Here is a 21206-nt window from a genome sequence, read left to right as displayed (position 1 = left end):
GATCAGCTCGAGCAGCAGCAAAAGCAGTTGGACCCCGTACCCTGGAGTGCCTACCCTGAACCCTGCAGTAACAGAATCCTACAGCGTTTTGCCGAGCAGCACTGGAGAACACTGGAGTTGTTCGGTTCCTGTCCAGATCCCACCATCCGAACCCCGGCCAAACACCCAGCATGATTGGGGGTGGGGGGGTGGGGGGGGTGTTAACCAGACTCAGGGCCGGGTGGGGGCTTTGGGGTTGGGCCTGATTTTGAGGAGGTAGCACTTGGGAGGAGCCAGGGCTATCTGGGCACCCACCACCCTGAGCTGCATGAGTGGGAGCGAGCCCTTTCGACGGACGGGGTTGCCCGGTTCCCTTTCCTGCAGCCACAGAAGGACGGGCAGCTCCCAGCGTCAGGAGGGACAGCAAGGCCCAAAGTCTGTTGAAGCCATTCCTAAAAACCCAGGTCCCGCCCTTGGTCCAGTGGACAGATCCGGTTCTGCCAGGGGCGCGCTCCCATCTCCAGCGTGGCAGCAGGGACGCGAGGCTGTCCAGTCTTCGGGGCGTTTCGCCTTCAGGGGGATGCCACGGTGAGTCACCCTAGCAGGTCCCCTCGCCTGTCAGTCGCCCAGTTGCTTTCGAAGCCGGTCCAGCTCCTCCGCGAGCTCAGCGAGCGTGGAGGCAAAGAGGCCGCGCTGATGGGGAGAGTCAGAGACAGAGATTCAGGGCGGCTCAGGGCTGGCTGAGTCCACACCGGGAGCACAGGCCCTGGAGCTGGTGACCAGGCGAGCGACAGCACCCCAGCTAGACTCGGGTATGGCACAAGGGCTTGGGGGGACCCGACTGGCTCCCCTCACCCGAGTCAGCCCCGGCTGGAACAACCCGGGCACGTAACACGGCTCTGCTCATGCCCCTCCATCCTGTCGCAGGCTGGGTGCCCGGTGCAGACCCACCAATCCCCGTCTATCCTGACCTGCAGCAGATGCTATCCCAGGCCTGCGGTTCCCCCCCACCCAATACGGCCAGCTCGGCCGATGCCCCTCCAGCTGTTCCAGCCCTGGGCCTTTCCCAGGGCGACAAAGTATTTTACACAAATCACCGGGGCAGCCAGGCCTGGCACGAGCCCACTGGCCAGCTGCCGGGGAGTTTGCGTCTTCTGGCTCAGGCGGATTGAGATCATTAACGAGATCTAAGCCATGCCAGTGGCCAAACCAGAGCCACGTGCTATGTTCTTCCTCTAACGCCTGTGCCCAGGAAACGTTTCGATGCCCTCAGGCAGGCTGTGCTGGGAGAGGAAGCAGCAGCTTGGTAGTTAGCTAACGGCCAGCGCACGGCAGTGCCTGGAGGCTCAGCCGGGGAAGTCTGTTTCTAATCACCATCTTTTTAAGGAAACCGAAAGTGACAGGGCATCATCGACCGCTTGTTTATGGGTCCCTCTGGAAAGAGGTTTCTCATGTGGGGCTCTTTGATGTTTGTGTAGCTATGCCCCCCCCCCCCCTCCCCCCAGTTGGGTCAGCTGCAGCCTCCCTGGATCTAAAAGCCTGGGCCCAGCTCTGTTCTGCAGGGACCCTCTCTGTTATCTGTTCGTACAGCACCTAGCACAACAGGGCTCTGCTCTCCAGGCGCCATCGTAACAAGAATTAATACAGGAATCAGGACTCCAGGGTTCTCTTGCAACTGACTCATTGTGCCACCTGCACTTTGCCTCAGTTTACCCCTCTGCACAAGGGGATATTAATACTGAACTACCTACAGGGGATACACAGAGTATCTTCATTACCGTCCCCGCACCCGGATTTGACAGAGGTAATTTGCTACTAATCTACAGTTTTTAATCGGACACTCATCACCGTGGTATCTGTCCCCATGGAACCACTAATGAATTTATCCTCACAACCCCCTGCGAAGCAGGGCAGGATTATCTCCATTTTATACAGGGGAACTGAGGCACAGAGAAACTAGATGACTTGCCCAAGGTGACCTAGAGAGTCAGTGGCAGAGCCAAGAACAGACCCCCCCCCCAGATCTCCTGAGTCCCAGGCCAGAGCTCTATCTGCTAGGTAGAGCAGGGAAGTGGCTCCTAGGTCCCAGCTCAGAGCCTTAACCCCACAGCCACCCTGTCTGCTCATGTCCCCGCCGTGCTGGCGTTACCTGAACTTCCTGGCTCCCCCGCAGGTAACACCTTCTCCAGAGCCGGATCAGGGGGCCCGCAGAGGCAGGAAGCAGCAGCCCCTCAGGCTGCAGGGGGCAGCCGCTGGGTTTGCTCCTCAAGGACCGGTCCTGTTCGCTGAGGCTCTCTGAGGACTGAGCCCGCCACCAGCCCTTTTTGGAAAGCGAGCCGTTCTTCCAGGGGAAGAGGTGGATCTGCGGCGAGAGGGCCCCCTTGGCAAACAGGTACACGGCCCTGTTCCCAGACAAGGCAGCTTCCAGCTGGAGAGAGAGATGGGGCGGGGGGGAAATCTAGGACAGTAAAACCCAGCAGCAAAACGGGGTGGGAAAACATGCTTCATCCACAGCAGGATACTTTACTGAACCTGCCTAGGAGAGAGGGTGGACTGGGGGGGAGGACTGGGCTTCAGGACTCCTGGGTTCTATTTCCAGCCCCACTAATGACACAGAAAAAGTAAACTGAGGCTCAGACAGACCTCGCAGCCATCAAGAAAACCCAGCTGTCCTGACTCCTACAGCCCCATGGCGTGACCGCCAGGCAACACTCCCTGCCCCCAAATCGCTCCTAGTGTCCCATCCAGTGCTTGGAGCCCAGCGCACTCACCTTGTCGCCCCCTAGTGGGGAAGATTTGCCATTTGGAACGGTAGTGCTGCCACTGCCCCTGGCATAGGCGGGATTTCTGAACTGCGCCCTCTGCTGGGTGGTGTAGCGCAGCGCCCAGTCCCAGATGGTGGGCAAATAGGGGCCCCCTCTCTCCTTCGCCAGGCGGCCACCCTTCTGCAGGATCTCCAGGGGAGGGAGTTCCCGCCAGCCATTGACTGGCGCGTAGATCTGGTTGGAGGCACGGTGCTGGGGGATGAACAGGGAGTGTGAGAGGTGTCTCTGCAAGGAACAGCAAATGCACATCCGTATCCCTTTGCTCCCGACCACCCCCACAAGAGGCTGCACTCCATATCCCACTGAGGCTGAGCCAGGAGGGGGCCTTTTGAGGGGAATGTTATGCATTGAGGATCTCAAAGCGCTTCACAGAGGTGGAAGAGAAGCATGAGCCCCGCCCTGTTCTATGGGTGGGGAAACTGAGGCACAAAGAAGCATGTCGACTCACCTGAGGTCAGGCACTGAGCCAGGAATAGAAGAACCCAGGAGTCTTGTCTCCCAGCCTCCTGCTCTAACCATTAGGCTGTGCTCCCTCCCAGAGCTGGGAATAGAACCCAGAAGTCCTGTCCTCCAGCTGCCTGTTCTAGGCCATACCTCACTCTCCCAGCTGGGAATAGAACCCAGGAGTCCTCACTCCCAGGCCGTGCATTAACCATGGCACCGGATTTCCCCCTACTCCGCCCGTGGTAGGATAGTGCTTGGGGCAGTGACTGTGGAGCAGCCGAGTGTTTCACTGTAGCTGGGAGGCTCCATGCTGGACCCACCTGATTCCTGCGATCTCTCTCCCACTGGCAGTTAAACAGGAAGGTGCTGAAGAAGGGTATGTAACTGCTGTCATGGAGGGCCACCAGGTAGGTCTCTGTGAACTCAAAGGATGCTGGGAACTGCTGGAGCAGCTGCCACACGCAATCCAGGAAAAGCAGAAACACCGGAGACTATAAGAGACAGAAAGAAAAAAGTACCTCCCTGGGGAAACAGCAAAAATGCAGCCAACTCTGGGGTGGGACAGAGCAGCTCCCGAAACAACCTGCAGCAACACCGCACAGCGATCGCTCTCCCACCACTGAAAAGCAGCCGCTAACCAGCCGTGCAGCAATGCTGCAGAGATTTACCCGGAAAGGAAATACCGTCACACTGCTCGTGGCAACACCGCGATGGACCGGGGCAGTTTGAACAACCTACCCTGGGGATCTGAGTTCAGGCCCGGCCCCCGCACGGGAGCAAACGATCTGTGTTCCATCCCTGGCTCCCTCGCCATCTCCAGCGCATTTATCCCCACGGCTCCCTGGGAAGTGGCGCAGGGGCATTATCCCATTGGACGGATGAGGAACTGTGGTCGAGAGGGAGCCAACAGCAGAGCGGGGAATTGGACCAAGGAATCCAGCGCATTCAGGCTAGCACGGAAGCACCAGGGCATCTTTCCTCACCAGCTCCTCTCTCAGCCGACTTCTGCCCAGAGAACGTCACCCAGCGACTCCTCCACCGAGCCCATTCATTTGCGGCTGAACTGGAGCGCGTCTTTTGGCAAGAGCCCAAACAATCCCCATTCAAAGGCTCCAAACAGCCGCTCCAATGGCTAATTGCCCCCACCAGAATCCCGCACGGGCCGGTACCGGTGTCATGCGCAGACTGCCCAGCAGAGGTCCCCACCACAACAGCGGAACCTGAGCCAAGAAAACCAAGTCTCCCACTGGACAAAGCCTAGAGGGGTCGCTTGGGTTTGGTTCTCACTCCGGAGCTAACTCTGATCCCCACCTTGCCATCCCCGCACCTTCCTAGCTGCTGCCTTCACAGCCACTTGCTCCCATCCAGCCCCCTGGTCCCAGCCCCACCATAACAGATTCTGACAGGACTGGCGGCAGAGGGAAATCCAGAGCTCAGGGCGCTTGAGCAGGGCAGACGCTTGGATCAGAGCCGCTTTCTGAGTTGGGGAGGAGGGAAGGCAACAGTCAGTCCAGGGAACCCTCTCAGTTTTGCACGGCCGTCGAGCCACGCTCCCGGCCAGCTGTGCTCGGAGCAGAGCCCACGTGCCGGGAGATTATTCGACATCTCGGTGCCACCTGGACCAGGCTGGTAGAACTCCCATCGCTCTCGAGCGCCCCCGGTCTGGCCAACGCAGCCAGGCATCAAGCCGGAGCCGCGCGTGCTCCGAGACTCACCTCCTCGCGGTCGTTGTCCCGGAGGAGGTTGAGGCGCTGAAGGAAGGGGTGCCCTGCCACCACCCACTCCTTCTGCAGCAGGCTCTGGAACCCAGACTGGGTGCGGGCGTGGGGATCCGACAGGACCTGGACGAGGGAGGCCAGCAGGCAGTTCAGATCCCGGTCGTCTGACTCTGCGAGGGGGGAAGGGTACAGACAGTGAGAGACCTCGGCTAGGGGTCAAGAGGAGCGTCATGGCTCCACTGTCCACAGACCTCTCTGCTACAGCTGCCAACGCGGAGGCTGATCGGCAGTAGCTCTTGTGATGTCCCACAAGGATCTGGATTGGGACCCACCCAATGACCCTCTGTCTGTCCCCGATGCCCAGAGCCAGTCAGCCCGTCCATTGGCCAGCATGGAGCCTGTAATCGAGGTACGCCTTGGTGCCAACAGGCAGAGGGCACAGGGTTGCATAAGGTTTCCCAGGGATCAGATATATGCACAATAGTTCACCCAAGGGTGACATGTGAGGTCTCTACCAAGAACCAGTAGCCCACTGGTCTTCACAGTAATTGTGACCTGAATGGATGGATGAATATTTAGGGCGGTAGGGATCTGAAAAGTACGTTCTTGAAGTCTTGGACTTAGGCAGGTCACCAGGAGGTAACAGAAACCTATCTCCCTGCCTGGCAGTTTGGCTATTGTGTATTGTATGCCTCACATTGGAGACCTATTTGCATATTGAGGAAATAAGAAACTGTGAAATCTACAAGAGGAAACACACACTGGGGGGGGAGGGGAGGTGTCTGACAAAGGGTGGGGCTGACATATCTTGGGGATGCAAAAAACAGCACTGGGGCCTTCACCTAGGAGCCAAGCTGGACCCTGGCTGTAAAGGGGTGAGCGTTGCTCTAGGAGACAGGAGAGGACTTTGTTCATTCGGGGGCACTCTAGAATGCCTGCTGTGAGGTGTAACCACTTGTTTCCCCACATTGCCATTCGCTACTCCTTGCATTTCTGGACTCGGCCATGTAAAGCAGATCTAAGTGCTGCGTGGTAAGGGGAGCGGGAACTGGGAAATTGGGGTGCGCTGCTTCTTTGGGAGCCGCGAGTCGGTGAACGCTGCCAGTGGCCAGTGCACCGGAGCGGGACCCTCCACGGAGACGCTCGGTGGGCCAATCGCTAGCCAACAGGGCACACACGACCTAGGACTAGAGGGGAGTGCTTGCATGGCCTGTGGGGGCAGGGAGACAAACCTGCCTCACGCAAAGGACAGGTAGTAGCGAGGTGCTTCCTGGGAGTACCCAGGGCTGGGAGGCATCACAGAGCCTGAACCCAGGAGCTCACCCCACACCTGGCCCAGCCTCAGGGCATCCAGCCTGGGCCAGAGGAGGGAACGACTTACTCTACCTTGCAGGATGATGGAGCGGGACCTCTCCGCCAGCAGGGCAGCCACCTCGCTCGCTTTCCTCACACAAGCTCTGTAAGGAGAGGGGGTCATTACTGACAACAAAGACCCCGCAGCCAATGGGAAGCAAAGGACCCCCTCGCCCCCCAGCACCATCTGAAACTCATCCAGCCAGGCATGGTCCTGCCAGCCACTTCCCCCAGCTGGGGACAGCTCCCAACAGAGGGATGGTAGCTACCCAGCCCCACCCACCTGCCAAATGTTCTGTACGGCCTGTGCGCCTGGATTTAAGGTGTCAGCGTATAGGTGGGCAGCTCTTACCTGACGTGCTCCAGCCAGCGTGTCCCCTCCAGGGCAGAGAGCCACTTCTCATCGGCCACAGAGGAGTCTGGAAGGAAGCCACGCCGAATTACTACCTTGGCTGCGGAGGGGTTTATCCGGCCTCCATCCTCGTTGCGCCATGTTATCGTTCCTGGGTTTTAATCCTCACCACCCCCTTGGCAGGGAGTGAACGATTCTCCCCAGTCAGACAGGGGAAATGAGGCACAGAGGAGGTAAAGTGACTTGACCCAGATCAGACGGAGTCTGTGGCAGAGATGGGAACAGAACCCAGGTCTCCTCAGTTCCTTTGGGCTGCCCTTTCTGTGGCAGGTCAGGAATTGTCCCGGAGAGAGGACAAGGAAGGAAGAGACCCTCCAGTCCCATCTGCCTCTTGTGCTCTGGCTTTAGCCAGGCCTGTTTTAGGGAGCCCTGGCTTCCTTGCATCAAACAGCCAGCTGCTTCCAGGAGGGGAGACACAGCCTGGGGGTTACAGTATCAGCCTAGGCAAATCATGTAATTCCCTGGGCCTCCCTTTCCCCCTATAAAGCAGGGATAATACCTCCCCACCTGCCGGGGGATTGGGAGGATATAACCCAGAGCATCGAGACACTATGACAATGGTGGGGCTAGACAAGCACCTCGAGCAAGAGAGGGGAAACTGGAAATCTAGCACAAGTGCATCAGATACAAACTAGTGATAATGGTCCCAGGATTCCCAAGTGGGATCCAATCCAGAGTAACCCAGCTTCTCCCAGCTGAAGCGCTGGTTAGTTACTGCCTGGGATTCCCCAGGCATCGGCTCAGGCAAGCGACTCCTATTGAGAGGGGATCTCAGCTCCGGGGCCAAGGCCGGGTCTCACCAGGAAGGCAGAGGGCCCGAAGCTTGAGGTAAGAGAGCTGGATCTCTGCAGGGCTGGGCAGGTCGGCGGCGGTCTCCACTATCACGCACTGGGCGTGGCCGGCGAGCATCAGCGCTTCCACAGACCTGCGGAGAAACGCAGCCGCACCGGGGAGGTGGAATCACTGCTTCGGTCGGGGTTACGGAGCCCTGCAGCACAGCGCCCCCTAGTGCCGCACTGGGGCTTTGGGGTCAGCACCAGCTGTGAGGGGACAGCACCCCCATTACATCACCCACCCGGCTCCCTGCAGCACAGCGCCCCTTAGTGCTGCACTGGGGCATTGGGGCCAGCACTGACTGTAAGGGGAGAGCGCCCCCTATTGAGGCCCCCCCAGAGCAGCTGGGTTTTCCTTGGGAGTCTTCCACCCCAGCTCCCAGACTGGGGCAGCGCAACCCCATTCCCAAGTCCTCGAGGCTCATACCTCACGTCTTCCTTCTCGGGGTCTGAATCAGCGTGAAAGCCGGCGGCTCTCAGCAGGTCGCTGCCTCCCGGGTGATGCCAGCACAGCCTCTGGGGAGGCAAAGGGAAACGGAACGAAATGAAACTCCACTGGCTGCAGGCTCTCCACTATGCACGCCAGGGCCCCGCGCCCTGGGGCCTTGTCTCCCACCTTCCTCCTCTCCCCCCAGCTCCAGGGACCTGCCACCTCATAACTGGCTCTGTGATACACCCCCACCAAACAACCTGGTGGAGACCCTCCCTCGTCAGCCTTCCCTCCCAGGCTGGTTCAGGAGTTGCGTAGTCACCCATTGATAGCTGGCCAGCTTCATAGGGCACCAGCAGCAGGGAACACAACCTGGTGTGTGTGTCGGGGGGGGGGGGGGGGAAGAAGGGTCTCACCCCTTATTCCACCCTGCTGGCCAAATGCGCCCCTGCCTCAGTAAGAACCCCACCCTCCCACGGCACCCCCCACTGGTTGCCCCATCCCCAGAACCTGGTGAGGTCGTTCGGAACCGCCCTCCCCACCCCAAGGCGACGGCTCACAGCCTGCTCCCGGGGCAGGAGACACTCACTGGGATGCGCCTCGCGTTGAAGTGGCCGAAGGCCCTCTTGAGCTCGTTGTCCAGGAGCCTGCTGGGGACCCAGAGGTACTTGGGGAGGCTGCGGGAGGAAGCGGAGTTGGAGGGGAGCCGGCTCAGAGCATGTGCGGAGGGCTGCCGGCCCATCTCCCCAGCCCAGGCAGCACTCCTGCCTCGCCCCGAGCCTGTTCAGGTGTTGCACACAAACCTTACAACCAAAGCGGGATGGGGGACCCTCGAGGCCTCTCCCACTCCATTACTCCAGCACCTGCATCCTTTGCAGAGTTCCCCCTTTGAGCACTCTCAGACCTTGACAGGAATCACTTGCCCCTTCCTCACCAGGTCTGATATTCAGACAGGACTGGATGGCCCCTGGCCCTTAAAGGAGGCAGATCTCCCTGTTACAAGGCCATTCCCAAATCCCGGATTGTAGGCAGGGTGCCTGCCGCCCCCACAACTCACAAGACTTCCCCGGATCCATCCCAATTAACACACACAGACAGAGAAGAGAACTCAGGGTCTGCTGGCCCACAGCCAGCACCCCTGCCACGTGTGCTAGAAGAGAGCTCACACCAGCTCTCCCCAGAGAGGCCTTCCACCTCCAGCTCTCGGGAATTTGACAGGCTAAGGATTTTCCCCCAGAAAGTGTCTGTTTGTCAAAACCTGGAGCTTTCCATGGGAAAGGTGGTTAGTTTTGGCTCATTTTGTGAATCAAAATCATTCGGGGGAAAAACTCCAAAGCTGTCAAAATGTTTCATTTTGATATTTGCAAGACGAGGAATTTCAATTTTCCGGTTCAAAGCCCCGTTTGGTTTAGAAACTTGAGCGAATGAGAGTAAAACAAAAATGTCAAAGGGTCAAAATAGGAAGGAAACTAAAAGTTTTTTCAGTTCAAGGAAACGTTTGAGATTTTGACTTCTTGGCCCCAACCACCCTTGCCTTCGGGACCGAAACACTGTTCGAAAACGTCAACATTTTCGCTGAGCTTCTCTGGCCACTCGAGGAAGCTACATGCCCACGGAAGGGACGCTCAATCCAGCAGGGGGCCATCGATACGGACCTGGGAGTGTAGCCAAGGGCCGAGCACCAAACCCGCTGTAGAAAGGGGGTCCGAGGGCGTTTCCGTAGCTTAGGGAGTCCGAATTACTGGAGTGCACCCGGAGGGGCTGTGACCACGGGCACCGGAACAGGGCGGGGCAGGGCCCTCCCACTTTTTACCAGCCATAAGGGCGAGTGACGGGGAAGGGGTGGAGAAGAGGGAGCATGGGGCGGGGCCTTGAGGGAAGGGGCGGGGCCTTGGGGAGGAATTGGCAGCGTGAGGGCAGGGGAATGGGCAGGACAGCATAGGGGGGTGGGGCCACAGTTCAGGCACCTGTGCCCCTGCCCCCCCCCCACACACACTTTTAGGGCGCTTCCGCCGCCCCTGGCTGTAACACGCTCCCATGCCACGAGCCGGGGTTAGAGCTGCCCACGAGGATCTAACTCGCCCCCCAACCCCGGTCCGCGCTTTACCTGGTGGCCATGTCGAAGCGCTCGTTGACGGGGCTGACCCTCCAGCCAGCAGCCCCGAGCCGCCTCAGCTCCTTCTCCCAGTCGCAGGGCCTCTCGAAGAGCAGTGTCGGGGGGGACAACGACTCCTCCGTGCTCAGCCAGGCGTTCTCTGAAGCCGCACAGGAGGGATGGCTGTTAGGGGCGAGCAGGGTAGCGCCTCGTGGGTCCAGCCACCCCAGGGATGGGCCCCTCAAGCTGCCAGGGCCTGGGGGATGGAGCTGCACGCCAAGCGGAGATGCCACTTACCCAGGTTCCTTATAGCGCCACTGTCGTACCACGTCCCCGCGCTGGTGCTGCTGCTCTCCTGAGCCTGCACGATGGCCAGCGTCACCTGGAAAACAGCAGCAATGGGGGCACCTTGGCAGGGATCTTCACGGCATCTGGGGCTGTGGGCAGGGTTTGGGTGCCAATGGGAGGGCAGAGGGTATGATGCCAGAGCTGAGGATCCAGGAAGGCCCCCAGCAGGGCAGCGCTTGCAGCATGGACCCACGGAGACTTGTAGCCCAGGACAAATCGCCAGCGCAAGTCACTGCAGCTGCAGGCCCATCGCTGAGCCAGACAGCCGAACAGAAGGGTCGTGACGGGACCCTGGCCAAGCCTGCTGGAGCGGAAACCCCGCCCCAAGCTTTGAATCTGAGCGTTGCCGCTTGAGGCTTCTCTCCGGGGCAGGGCGTGACAGGCTGGGTTTTCAAAGGCGCCGAGCTGACAACCCCCAGTGAAGTCAATGGGAGCTGCTGGCGGGTCCCAGCTAAGGCAGAGACGAGAGCTGGGGATGCTAGGTGTATCAGGGCATCAGAGGATCGCTAGACGGGGTCGGGGAGGGAAGGGTGGGGTTTGCCTTGCCCAGGGTTCTGCGGCTCTGACCCCTGTGGGAGGTAGATTCCTGAGGAAAGGGACCTCGGGAAAGAGGGAAGAAACCGAAGCATCTTGCTCCAGGTCACACAGGCTGCATCTGTCCTGCAGCTGGGCGGTGCCGCTCCCGGCCCGGGGAGACAGACTCGTAAGCGTGCTGAAAACAGCAGTGTGGACACTGTGGCCCGAGCTTGTCGCTGGAGTCCAAGCCCGTCGCTGGAGTCCAAGCCCGTCCAGCCCCCGGCTCTGAGCCGCCCTCAGGCCGCAACGCCCTTGCTGCTGTCTTTAGCACGGGAGCTCAAGTGGGGCTAGCAGGAGTCTGCCTACCTGTGCTGAGCAGTGTGGACATCCCTGCCCGGAGTCAGCCTCCCCCCAAACAACTTCATCCCACTCCCCTCCTGGCGCTAGGAACTGAACCCAGAATTCCTGGCTCCTAGTCCCGTGTTAATCCACCAGACCCCACACCGAGGGGTCAAACAACCCCCTGAGGGTCCCATCCTCCCACTCAGACGACACACAGAGCAACAACCCCCGGTGCGCCCAGCCCCTGAGTCCCAAGCGGGTCCAGCTCAGAGCCAGTCCACTGGAGGTGCCCATCCGTATCCACGGGTCCCAAAGCCCTGAGCGGCTGGGCCCTGGGAATCACCGGCCGGGGAGGGTGCCCCTGTCTTCAATGGCAGCTGCTCACCTGACAGGCCCGGGGCTCCAAGCCGCTGTCGCGGAAGCGGAAACGCAGCACCCGGAAGTCCCGGCAGTAGAGGACCAGCTCCTCCGGGATGAACTTGAGAGTAGAGTTGGCTGTCAGCACCTTGGCCTTGGTGAAGCTGTTCACTGCAGGGGAAAACCAGGTGGAGGAAGGGGGCTTAGACCCAGAAGGCCAGGCAACAATCAGAGTCTTGGGGCAGCTGGGAAGACTCAGCCTCCAGCGTGGGGGCGACCGGGGCAGGATCAGCTCCCAAGCCAGCTGCATGGAGATCGCTCCTGGTGCGGGGGGGAGCTGGCAACGGCCTATCAGGATTGGCCTGGTGATGGGGAAGCCCAGGGGGAGAGTACACGGATCACTCCAAAAGTGGCCCTGCAAACTACAGCAAGGGCAAGTCTTCCTGCGCCACCCCCCGCCAAGGCACCACGGCCCCAGCCCTACCCACAGGTAAGGGGACAGTTGGGTCGCCACAGGCCAGCCTTGGCCTCTCTGCCACTGGGACGGCCCACGAGGGGCTCACAGCACCAGCCAGGGGGGCGGATGCTGGGGCGGAGGCAGTGAGCCACACGGGCTGAGAGCCGCCAAACTCGTCACAGCGGCGGAGGGGATACGGCTTGATTAGATGGACCCCTCCTGCCCCCCCCTTTACCTGCCACCAGCCTCCCGATGCAGGGCAGGGCCACGTCGTGCTCACTGTGCAGGCAAGTGGAACAGCGAGGGGCCTACGGTGGGAAAGGAGCAGCACTTAGAGATCAAGCCCATTCCCCCTCCCCCGGCACGGGGAAGGAACATCCCCACTCGCCAAACCTGCCTCCTGGCTGGCACCGGGGACCCACCCCGGCACCACGGCCAAGGGGCTACGACAGGCCAGGAGGATGGTGTCTGCCAGAGAGCATCAGGGCTGCAATTTAAGTGGCCGCCGGCACCGTCCCGGCCCCCGCCAGGCCCCCTCCCCGTTGCCCAGCTGCCGACAGCACCATCCCAGCTCCCGCCAGGTCCCCTCACCCCTGTTGCCCGGCCAACGACGACACCGTCTGGCTCCCGCCAGGCACCCCTACCCCCGTTGCCCGGCCAACGGGGACACCGTCCCGGCTCCCGCCAGGCACCCCTCCACCCCCGTTGACCGGCTGCCAACAGCACCATCCCAGCTCCCGCCAGGCCCCCTCACCCCCGTTGCCCGGCCAACGACGACACCGTCCCGGCTCCCGCCAGGCCTCCTCCAACTCACCCCCACCGTGTCACCCGGGGCCGGCTCTGGCACGAAGGCGACTCTCAAGTTGGTGCAGTACAGTGTGCCCAGGATGGATCCTTCGCCATCCCTGGAGCGGACAATCTTCCTCACGCGAGCTGCCTCTTCCAGGACATGTTCCCCTGCAGGGCGGGGGGCGAGAGGAAGGGGTCAGGGCGAGCTGGGAGAACGCTGTGGTTTGGAACGACCAGTGAAACCGGCTCCTCGGGGCGCTGGAAAGGAGGGGGCCAGAGGCAGGAGCCCAGGGCTGGCTAGGGAGTGACGCTGAGCCGTGCGAGAGACTGGGCTAGGGGCGTGCAATGCCACAGGGGTGAGATCCTTCCCTGACGTAAACTGATGGAGCTCTGTGGGCTGCAGCGGGACCAGGTGGATTTACCCCAGAGGAGAATCTGGACCTGTCAGGACGTGACATCCAGCCCGGCCGTAACCAGACCAGGTGGGCTTTGCGCCCACAGCTATAAGCCGGCGTAACTTTCAGTGTCTAGGTCCGAAGGCCTGATCTTCGGGGGGGCTGCGGTTGGAGCGGCTGGGGCACAGCGCTGCTGTGAAGCAGGCCCCAGATCAGGCAGCAAATCGTACCCGCAAGCGACGACAAGCAGAGCTGCAGGGAAGGGGGTTTGCCCCACAGAACGCCTCCACAGGGAAAAATGGAGGCCGTGCTCAGAACAGCTGGCCCTCGGCTAGGGGGTTTCACAATGGGGGGTGGGGAGGGGCTGTTTTCTCTTGACCAAGGATCCTTGCATGTGGGGAAGGTGGGCACACAGAGCCCCCGGCATGGGGCAGGGAGGGGAATGGGGGGGCACACAGAGCCTCTGGCCAGACGTTGCAGTGAAGCCCTGAAATAGCGGGGGATGGGCTGGTCCACACCAGGAGCGTGGCGGCGGGGGGAGGATGAAAAGCCAAACAATGGATCCGCTCCCGCTCGAGTTCCCCCAGCCCAGGCCTGGGGAACACGGGCCCTGCCGCTCACGCTGGGCATGAAAGGGAAGTGCCCGGGTAACAGGTGCCTTTGTAGCTGGTCTTTGCTAGTCACGAATTCAGCAAAGCAGCTGCTCTGGCCACTGCCTGCAGCTCATCATCCTAGCCAGAAACTGCCTTCAGACCGCAGCTGCTCGGAGCCCCGATTTAACCCTTCATGCCTCGAACACGGAGCAAGAGTAAAAGGCTCTTACGGAGGAAGGGGATCCGGATCGGGCCCAGCTTAGTGATTTTTATAAAAGTTCTAAAGCGCCATCGTATCCAAGCACTCATCCTTCAATGTATTAGCCCTCGTGCACACCCCCGGGGAGGCAGGGCAGCGCTGTTCTCCTGATTGTCCAGGTGGGAAACTGAGGCCACGGGGAGACCAAGGGCCTTGCCCAAGGTCATACAGGGCACCTGTGGCACAGCAGTGATTTGAACTCAGTTCTCAGTTAGTGTCCAAGCCTGTGGACCATCCTTCTTCTCTACTCTCCAATCATTATACTCCAGGAGTCCTGCCTCCCTCCCAGAGCCAGGGAGGGAACCCAGGAGTCCTGGCACCCCACTCCCCTGGGGGAGCCCGGGCCGACAGCAGACGTTGGACCCTGCGGCCCAGTCGCAGCAACAGCTGTGAAGTGGCTGCGGCCAGGGAAGGAAGGAAGGGCTCCTCCACCTGCCAGGGACAGGTGAGCAGCGTGTGACTAGAGTCTATGGGGACTCTAGGTCTCGTCTGCTCTGGTCTAGGTTCACTTAGTCCTGCCACAGCGCAGGGGGCTTGTCGGGGGCCCTTCCAGTTCTGTGATTCTGTGACATCCAGGGACAGATTCTGAGCCTTCGGGGGGGAAGAGACAGACACCTCATCACAGTCCCTCCTTCCCCCTCCCCCCCGCCCAGGGCGCTCACAGGAGGTCTGGTCACCAGCATGTCACATGGACAGGCCAGTGGGGAGCCGAGCCTTGCCCAGCTGTGTCCACCTCTGTGCGGCTAAGGAACAGGGAAGAGACACTACTGCTGCCGGTCCTTTCCAGCGCTCGGCAGCAGCACGGTCTAGTAGCTAGAGCACCGTGTGACGACTCAGGACGCCTGGGTTCTATACCCAGTGCTGCTGCATGACCTGGGGCAAGTCACTGCTCTGCTCCGTGCCTCAGTGTCCCCACCTATCAAATGGGGATTGTGATACTGAGCGACTGAGATCCGCAGCTAGAAAGCGCTAAATTGGAGCTAGGGATTATTATTAGAACCAGAGCGAAAGCGCCAAGCACCGGGGGTTCAAAACACAAGCCACCTGCTCCCGCGTAGCCAGCGGGGATACCTGGGATACACGGGAAAGCCTGGCCGTTTCTGTTTCTCTTGCTGTTCATGTCAGAGGACTTTGGACCTCTCAGCTGTAAAGAAAGAACAGGTTGCTGTTAACTGGATGTAACCCTTTCCTTCCTGGGGGCTAACGCACAGACATTGGAGAACCAGACGCCACCTTTCAGGGTCTCTGGGGCAGGGGCTGTCTCTTTAGCCTATGTCCATATAATGGGGCCCTAACTCGAGCGCTGCAAAGCAAATAATGTTTAACCCGATCTGCTCGTTAATTTCTTCATCTGCAGTCCTGACTTCTGACCCCATCCCCTCCAACAGCGCAAGCCTCAGCCAGTCGCAAGGATCTCAGAGTGGCCAGCCTCTGGGGTATATTTCTTAAAGCCCTGACTCCCTGGAATCCGGAGCATCTCAGCTTTTATTTTTGAATGAAAGGAAGTTTCCCGGCCTGGTAGTTGCAGGAAAAAAAAAAAAAAGGCGACAAAACACGACCTCTGAAGGGTTTGAAACCAGGAGGCAAAGAACAAGGAACCAAACATTTGTTTAAAATCTCCTGATTTTGATGCCAATCTCATGATTATTTTGGGACAGGGCTTCTGATTTATTTGTTTGAATGCTTGGGGTTAGCCACACTGGGATCTCCAAGCAGAGGCTCTTACCTGGAAACTCCACCCCCTTCCATTTACAATCATACGGCAGGACGGTGATGGCATGCATGAGAGATAGCGTGGTCTAGTGGATAGTGCAGTGGACTGAGGTCCAGGAGAGCTGTGGGGGGGATATTTCCCACTTGGCCACTAGCCTGCTGGGTGACCTTGGGCAAGTCACTTTCCCTCCCTGTGCCCCAGCTCACGAGCGGCTGTTCAGTGGTGGTGGTTGTTTAAATGGGGCCAGGCAATAATATTTTTAAAATCTGATGCTTTTGGGTGGGAGGGTGGCCTGAGCACAGGACTAGGACCCAGGATTCCTGAGTTCTAGTCCCATCTCCAACCCTGACTCCCTTCTGGGGCCTTGGGTACATCACGTCACCTTTCTAGTTCAGTTTACCAATGGGGAAACTGAGGCACGATGCGATTCAAATGATTTTGCCCAACGTCACACAACAGAGCTGGGAATAGAACCCAGGAGTCCTGGCACCATCCCTGACCATTTTAAAATCAGGGTGGGGTGTTTTCCTAAAAGATCTGGCCGAGGAATTATTCTGGGCAAGTTCTCTGGCCGGTGTTACGGGAGGCTGGACTAGATGGTCACAGTGGTCTGTCCCTTCTGAAAGCTATGATTCTCAGCTAGCCACATTGCTATGCTGGTTTGGCTACCCCCCAGCAAGCCAACGTCTCCTGACCACTAGTGCCAACTGAGGGCAGTGGGCTAATGCCAGCCGAGGGCGCAGGGTAAGATCTGAGTGCCACGCTACCAGGGAACAGCTACAGAGAGGAAAGATTAGCCGGAACATAACTGCCTGAAACCTAAACCACAACTGAAGGTTATCTGGCATTTTTGTTAAGCAGAGAGCGAGCAAATGAAGTGGAACTGCTGCAGTATACCTTCCTCTACCCGATCAGATAGCGAGCCGGAAACCTCCTTGCAGCTGTAAACAACCTTCAGGGCCCAAAGCAGCGCAAGTCAAAGTCACTGCAAATGAAGAATCCAGAAACGTTTACCACTCTCAGCCCCAGGGATCTTAGAGCTGGTGAAAGGGACAAGATGACAGCCCCTGGGACCTTGGCAATCTCTGAGGAAGTTTGGTGGGCACCCAGACGCACTCCCACCCAACTCAGCCCTATTCTGGAGAGATCCCCTATAGGGCAGAGAGGGGAGTTTAATCTTCACGGCCCATTGGTAGCTTGCAAGGCCAGATCATCTAGTCTGACCTCACTTCTGAGGCTGCCAGAAAGAGGGGCCAGTCAGTGCCGACTGGCATTTTCACGCCTGGCCACCTGGCTGCTAAGAACCACCCTGAGGCAAACAGATCTGCTGCAACCCCTCCTTTAATGCCTGCAGTTCAACACACAGAACAGGCACACGCACCTTGTTCCCAGAACCTCTTCGCAGAATTCAATTTTTTAAAATAATTTTTCACAGGTGTGCGAAATTATATGGCTCAGACAATGTGGGGCGGGGGCGAGGGTTAGGCAGTAATTGTTTAATGACATCAGGGGCTAAGACCCCAAAAAGTGAAAGCTTTATCGCCACTAAAAAAAAAAAATTGTCAACAGCACATCTCAGAATATGCAACGTAAACAGCCTTAAAATCACGCTAATAAATTCGCAAGCAACGTTGTTCTTACTTTGCCTAGCTGTCCATTTCGATTATCGGTGATGGAAAGATTTTTTTCGTTGGGTGGCACGTGCGCACGGGGAAATTGACGTTCATCAACATTTACTAGCAAAAATCTAATCCGGGCAAACCTCCCTCCAGGCTCCCTTCCCTGGGATATGTTGCAGCACAAAGCAGTCTGGATATTCCTGTATTGCGCCCCAGCCAGGCGAATGGAGGACTCTGATCCCTTCTCTCCTGCCCTTTTTTTTTTTTTTTTAAATCTGACTTTTTAACAACATTCTTTCAGAGTCCTTGGACCAGATCCCACCTTCCCCCTTGGCTGTTGGCTACCAACCTCCACCCCTGAAGCGGCTGCATTACTCCAATGCTGCAGCCGGCATGTTATTATTTACATTACAATAGTAAAGTAATACCAGCGTGAAGGGGTTTTATACCAGCATGGCTTATTCGGCTACATTGACAGAGACACCTTTATAGAATAACTGCATCCTTACTAGGGGTCGTACTGCGTTAATTGTAGCCATTGCAAACAGCTTTGGTTAAAGTTAAGAACTAGATATGTTCATGGAGGCTATGTCCATCAATAGCCATTAGCCAAGATGGTGAGGGACGCAACCCCACGCTCTGGGTGTCCCTAAACCTTTGACTATCACAAGCTGGGACTGGATGACAGGGGATGGATCACTCACTAATTGCCCTGTTCTGTTCATTCCCCCTGAAGCACCTGGCACCGGCCACGGTCAGAAGACAGGATACTGGGCTAGATGGACCTTTGGCCTGACCCAGCATGGCAGGTCTTGCGTAAAGTGCTACAAAAACTGTGTAAGAGCAGCCCTGAGTAACTGGTTAGTGACCCCACTGAGCATATGGGAGGCTCAGTGCCCCGTCAGCCCCCAGCTATGCCATGACAGCAGGGTGAGACAGCCCCCAAGCACGGACCAAAATGTTCGGGGTCAGCAAACTATTCATTCCATGCGAGGCTCTCCCTGGGGTGGGGAGAACAGCTGGCAGCAAATTGCTAAATTTCCCAACCATGAGGGCTAATGGAAGAGAGTCCAAAGAGGAGTGGCAACAAACTTCTTTAAAGCACTGAGCAACAGATGGGAGGCAGCAGAGTTAGGAAGTTTAGCTCCTAGGGTTGAATTTCCAGCGGTGCCACAGACTTGGGCAAGTCACTTGGCCTCTCCGTGCCTCCATTTCCCCCTTGGGATAACCGCCCTGCCTTACAGGGGGCTGTGAGGGTAAATCCATGATGTGCTCCGTCAGATATGATGGGGATCGAACCTAGATCTTTAGCGAGATAGGGAACAGCCTTGTCCTGACTGACAGGGACCAGGACAGAGCGCATACTCCCTAGCTCTTTCCACGAGTAGCTCTCAAAACCCTCTCAAAGTCAGTCAGTATACTCACCGCCATTTTACCAATGGGGAAACTGAGGCACAAAACAGGGAAGCGACCGGCCCAAGTTCACCCAGCAGAGCCAGGAACAAAACCCAGGCCTCCTGAGTCCCATTGCAGAGCATTGAAAAGGTCTAACCAAGACTTGGGTCCCCCCCCCCACCCTTTATAAAGCGGTTTTCTCCCCCCTTGAAATCATAGCAATGATCTTCCCTCCTTATTGTCTCATTATTTCCCCCTGCTCCCCCGTGTGTCTGTCTCCACCTGTCTTCTACTTAGATTGTCACCTCTTTGGGGCAGGGCAGGGCCCGAGTGTTGTTTGTCCAGCGCCTAGCACGGAAGGGGCTCCTGGGCCAAGGCTCCATGCAACACAAACAACAAATGAGGCTTGTTTGAGTCTTTAACGACTCGCTGGCTCTCCTGCCAGGGCGCTCTTGGCGCCTCCGGAGCATATTTCTGCTCGGCGGTGGAAAACAATCGTCTCATTATGCAAGGAATGCACAGAGACGCGCAGCCAAGGCAAACTTTCCCTGCCAGCTGACCCGTTCCAGCCCCAGGGAAGCCCTGCGCAAACTCGGGACGTGTTGGAGGTTTGGGGGGTCAAGAAGAAAGGGGGGGGGTCACCCCGTTTGCAAGAGCAAGAACAAAGCCCCTTGGACAAAAGGCTCCAGTCGCCTGGTTACCAGCCCGGTGGACAGCGCAAAAACTGGTCCCAGAAATGGGGGGGAGGAAGCGGCCCTGCCCAGGCTCCGAAGCCGAGGACAGAATGTACCGTGCGAACAGCCCTGCTAAAAATGACCCAGTTTGGGGCAACCACACGCGGCGCTTGGCGTCGGAAAGAGCCGAGCCCGGCCAGCCAGGCGCGTGGGGAGCGGGGCTGCTGGCTGGGAACCCCGGAGCTGGGCTGGCGTGCGCCAGGAGCACCAAACACCCCCCCGCAACCCCGGGGGCTGGACGGAACCGAAAGGAGCCGCGCCCCCTGCAACCCCCCACTGCCATTTTAACACCAAGGCTACAAAACAAAGGAGGGGGGCAATGCTACCCCCCAAAAAATAATCACTTTGCTTCCAACAGCCAGGACCCCGGCGGGAGACCCCCCCAGGCCCCAGGCAGGGTGGGAGACTCCGCACATAAACTTTTTTTTCCCCCCCCCCCCCCCCCCCCGGCCACCCTAGGTGCTGGAACTAGGGGTGCACCAGCATCCCCGTTGATTGAAGGGGTTTTTCCTTCCATCCTGGAGGGAATCCAGTTTGGTTCAGTGGCTCCCCCCCCCCACACACACCCTGCACATGGTGGCAGCGCCCCCCGACCGCGGCCGCGGCCGGCCNGCCCAGGGTTCCCCCCCCCCCCCCCCCCCCCCAGGCACCCCTTCTACCCCCCCCCCCCCACAGCATTTCAACCCTCCCCCCCCCTTCCACTTACCGCAGGGCCCGGCGGGTGCTGCTGGATTTTAAAGGAGTTTTTGGAGCCCGATAACATGGTCACGTCTCTTGTTGCCCCATAAAAACAAACCCAGCGGGGAGGAGACGGGGGGAACGAACCCCCCAGCAGGGAAGGGGGGGGAGCAAGGGGCCAGTCCCGGTCCCTGGCGGAGACGGCAGCGCGCTCAGTCCATGGCGAGGAAGGTACCCGGCTGGGGCAGGGCTCCGCCGCTGCTCAGCCCCGCGGCAGGGGAGGCGCCCCGGGGCGCGCTGGCGGGGGGCCCTGCATGGCGAGCCGGCTTGGAAGAGACTCGCCTCCCAGCCGCGGCAGGAGGCCGCCCCAGGTGGGAGGATGCAACGGGGGCGGGGCTCGTGGTCCCTTCTAAGGTGCTGGGGGTGGGGGGGAGCCGGTTCCTTCCCGGGGGGGCGGCTCCGCTCAGCTGCGGGTCTCCCCCCCCCCTCGCCCGGGGAAACTGACCCGCTGGGTCCTGGGAAGAGGCTGAAGGCTGCCGCAGTCTTAAAGGAGCCCGGACCCTTTTCTGGGCGCTGCCCCGCCAGCCCCACACACGCCCCCTCTCCGCCGCCAGCCAGTTTTTCATTGAATCCCGTTGTCACGGCTGGCCGCGGAACGGGCAAAGCGGCGAGGCGGGGGACGGGGAGCCAGGACTCCTGGGTTCTATTCCCAGCTCTGACGAGGGACGATGGTCTAGTGGTGAGAGCTGGCCGGGGGAGTCAGGAGTCCTCAATCTATCCCCAGCTCAGGAGAGGGAGCGTGATTTTAGCAGTTAAATATGAGAGCTGGAAATCAGGGCTCCTGGAAGGGAGTGTGGGCTACTGGTTAGAGCAAGGGACTTGGGGGGCCAGGACTCCTGGGTTCTATTTGCAGCTTGACTG

At 59.0% G+C, this 21206-nt stretch overlaps 1 protein-coding gene across 3 annotated transcripts; it reads right to left on the bottom strand.

The window, feature by feature from the left end:
- Positions 1–196: 196 nt before the first annotated feature.
- Positions 197–20753, bottom strand: MTMR11 (myotubularin related protein 11). 3 transcript variants are annotated; one of them, XM_034756454.1, is made up of 17 exons: positions 20314–20747; positions 15217–15289; positions 12924–13066; positions 12345–12417; positions 11681–11823; positions 10387–10471; positions 10102–10249; positions 8584–8671; positions 7992–8080; positions 7532–7656; positions 6672–6738; positions 6353–6423; positions 4964–5136; positions 3569–3739; positions 2751–2996; positions 2129–2407; positions 197–672 (listed from the first exon to the last, which is right to left on the bottom strand). In XM_034756454.1, exons 1-17 carry the CDS (start codon positions 20368–20370, stop codon positions 598–600), a joined length of 2106 nt encoding a protein of 701 aa, XP_034612345.1. In that variant the 5' UTR covers positions 20371–20747; the 3' UTR covers positions 197–597. The 3 variants fall into 3 exon arrangements, with proteins under 3 accessions (XP_034612345.1, XP_034612346.1, XP_034612347.1); XM_034756455.1 differs by lacking the exon at positions 20314–20747 and adding an exon at positions 16757–18026; XM_034756456.1 differs by lacking the exon at positions 2751–2996 and having other exon boundaries at positions 20314–20753.
- Between the last annotated feature and the right edge of the window lie 453 nt (positions 20754–21206).

The sequence above is a fragment of the Trachemys scripta genome, chromosome 24 (genome assembly GCF_013100865.1).
Source record: "Trachemys scripta elegans isolate TJP31775 chromosome 24, CAS_Tse_1.0, whole genome shotgun sequence".
Lineage (NCBI taxonomy): Eukaryota > Metazoa > Chordata > Testudines > Emydidae > Trachemys > Trachemys scripta.
Note: the sequence above shows the minus strand (reverse complement) of the source record. Positions and strands in the feature narration are given on the sequence as shown.

What these genes read in the sequence shown, in the direction of transcription:
- MTMR11 (XM_034756454.1), bottom strand. Translation starts at nt 20,370, where the DNA reads ATGTTATCGGGCTCCAAAAACTCCTTTAAAATCCAGCAGCACCCGCCG. An exon ending in CGCTGGCTGGAGCACGTCAG is followed by an intron (nt 6,424 to 6,671) that starts GTAAGAGCTGCC and finishes CTCTCCTTACAG; the next exon opens with AGCTTGTGTGAGGAAAGCGA. An exon ending in AGAGAGATCGCAGGAATCAG is followed by an intron (nt 2,997 to 3,568) that starts GTGGGTCCAGCA and finishes TTCATCCCCCAG; the next exon opens with CACCGTGCCTCCAACCAGAT.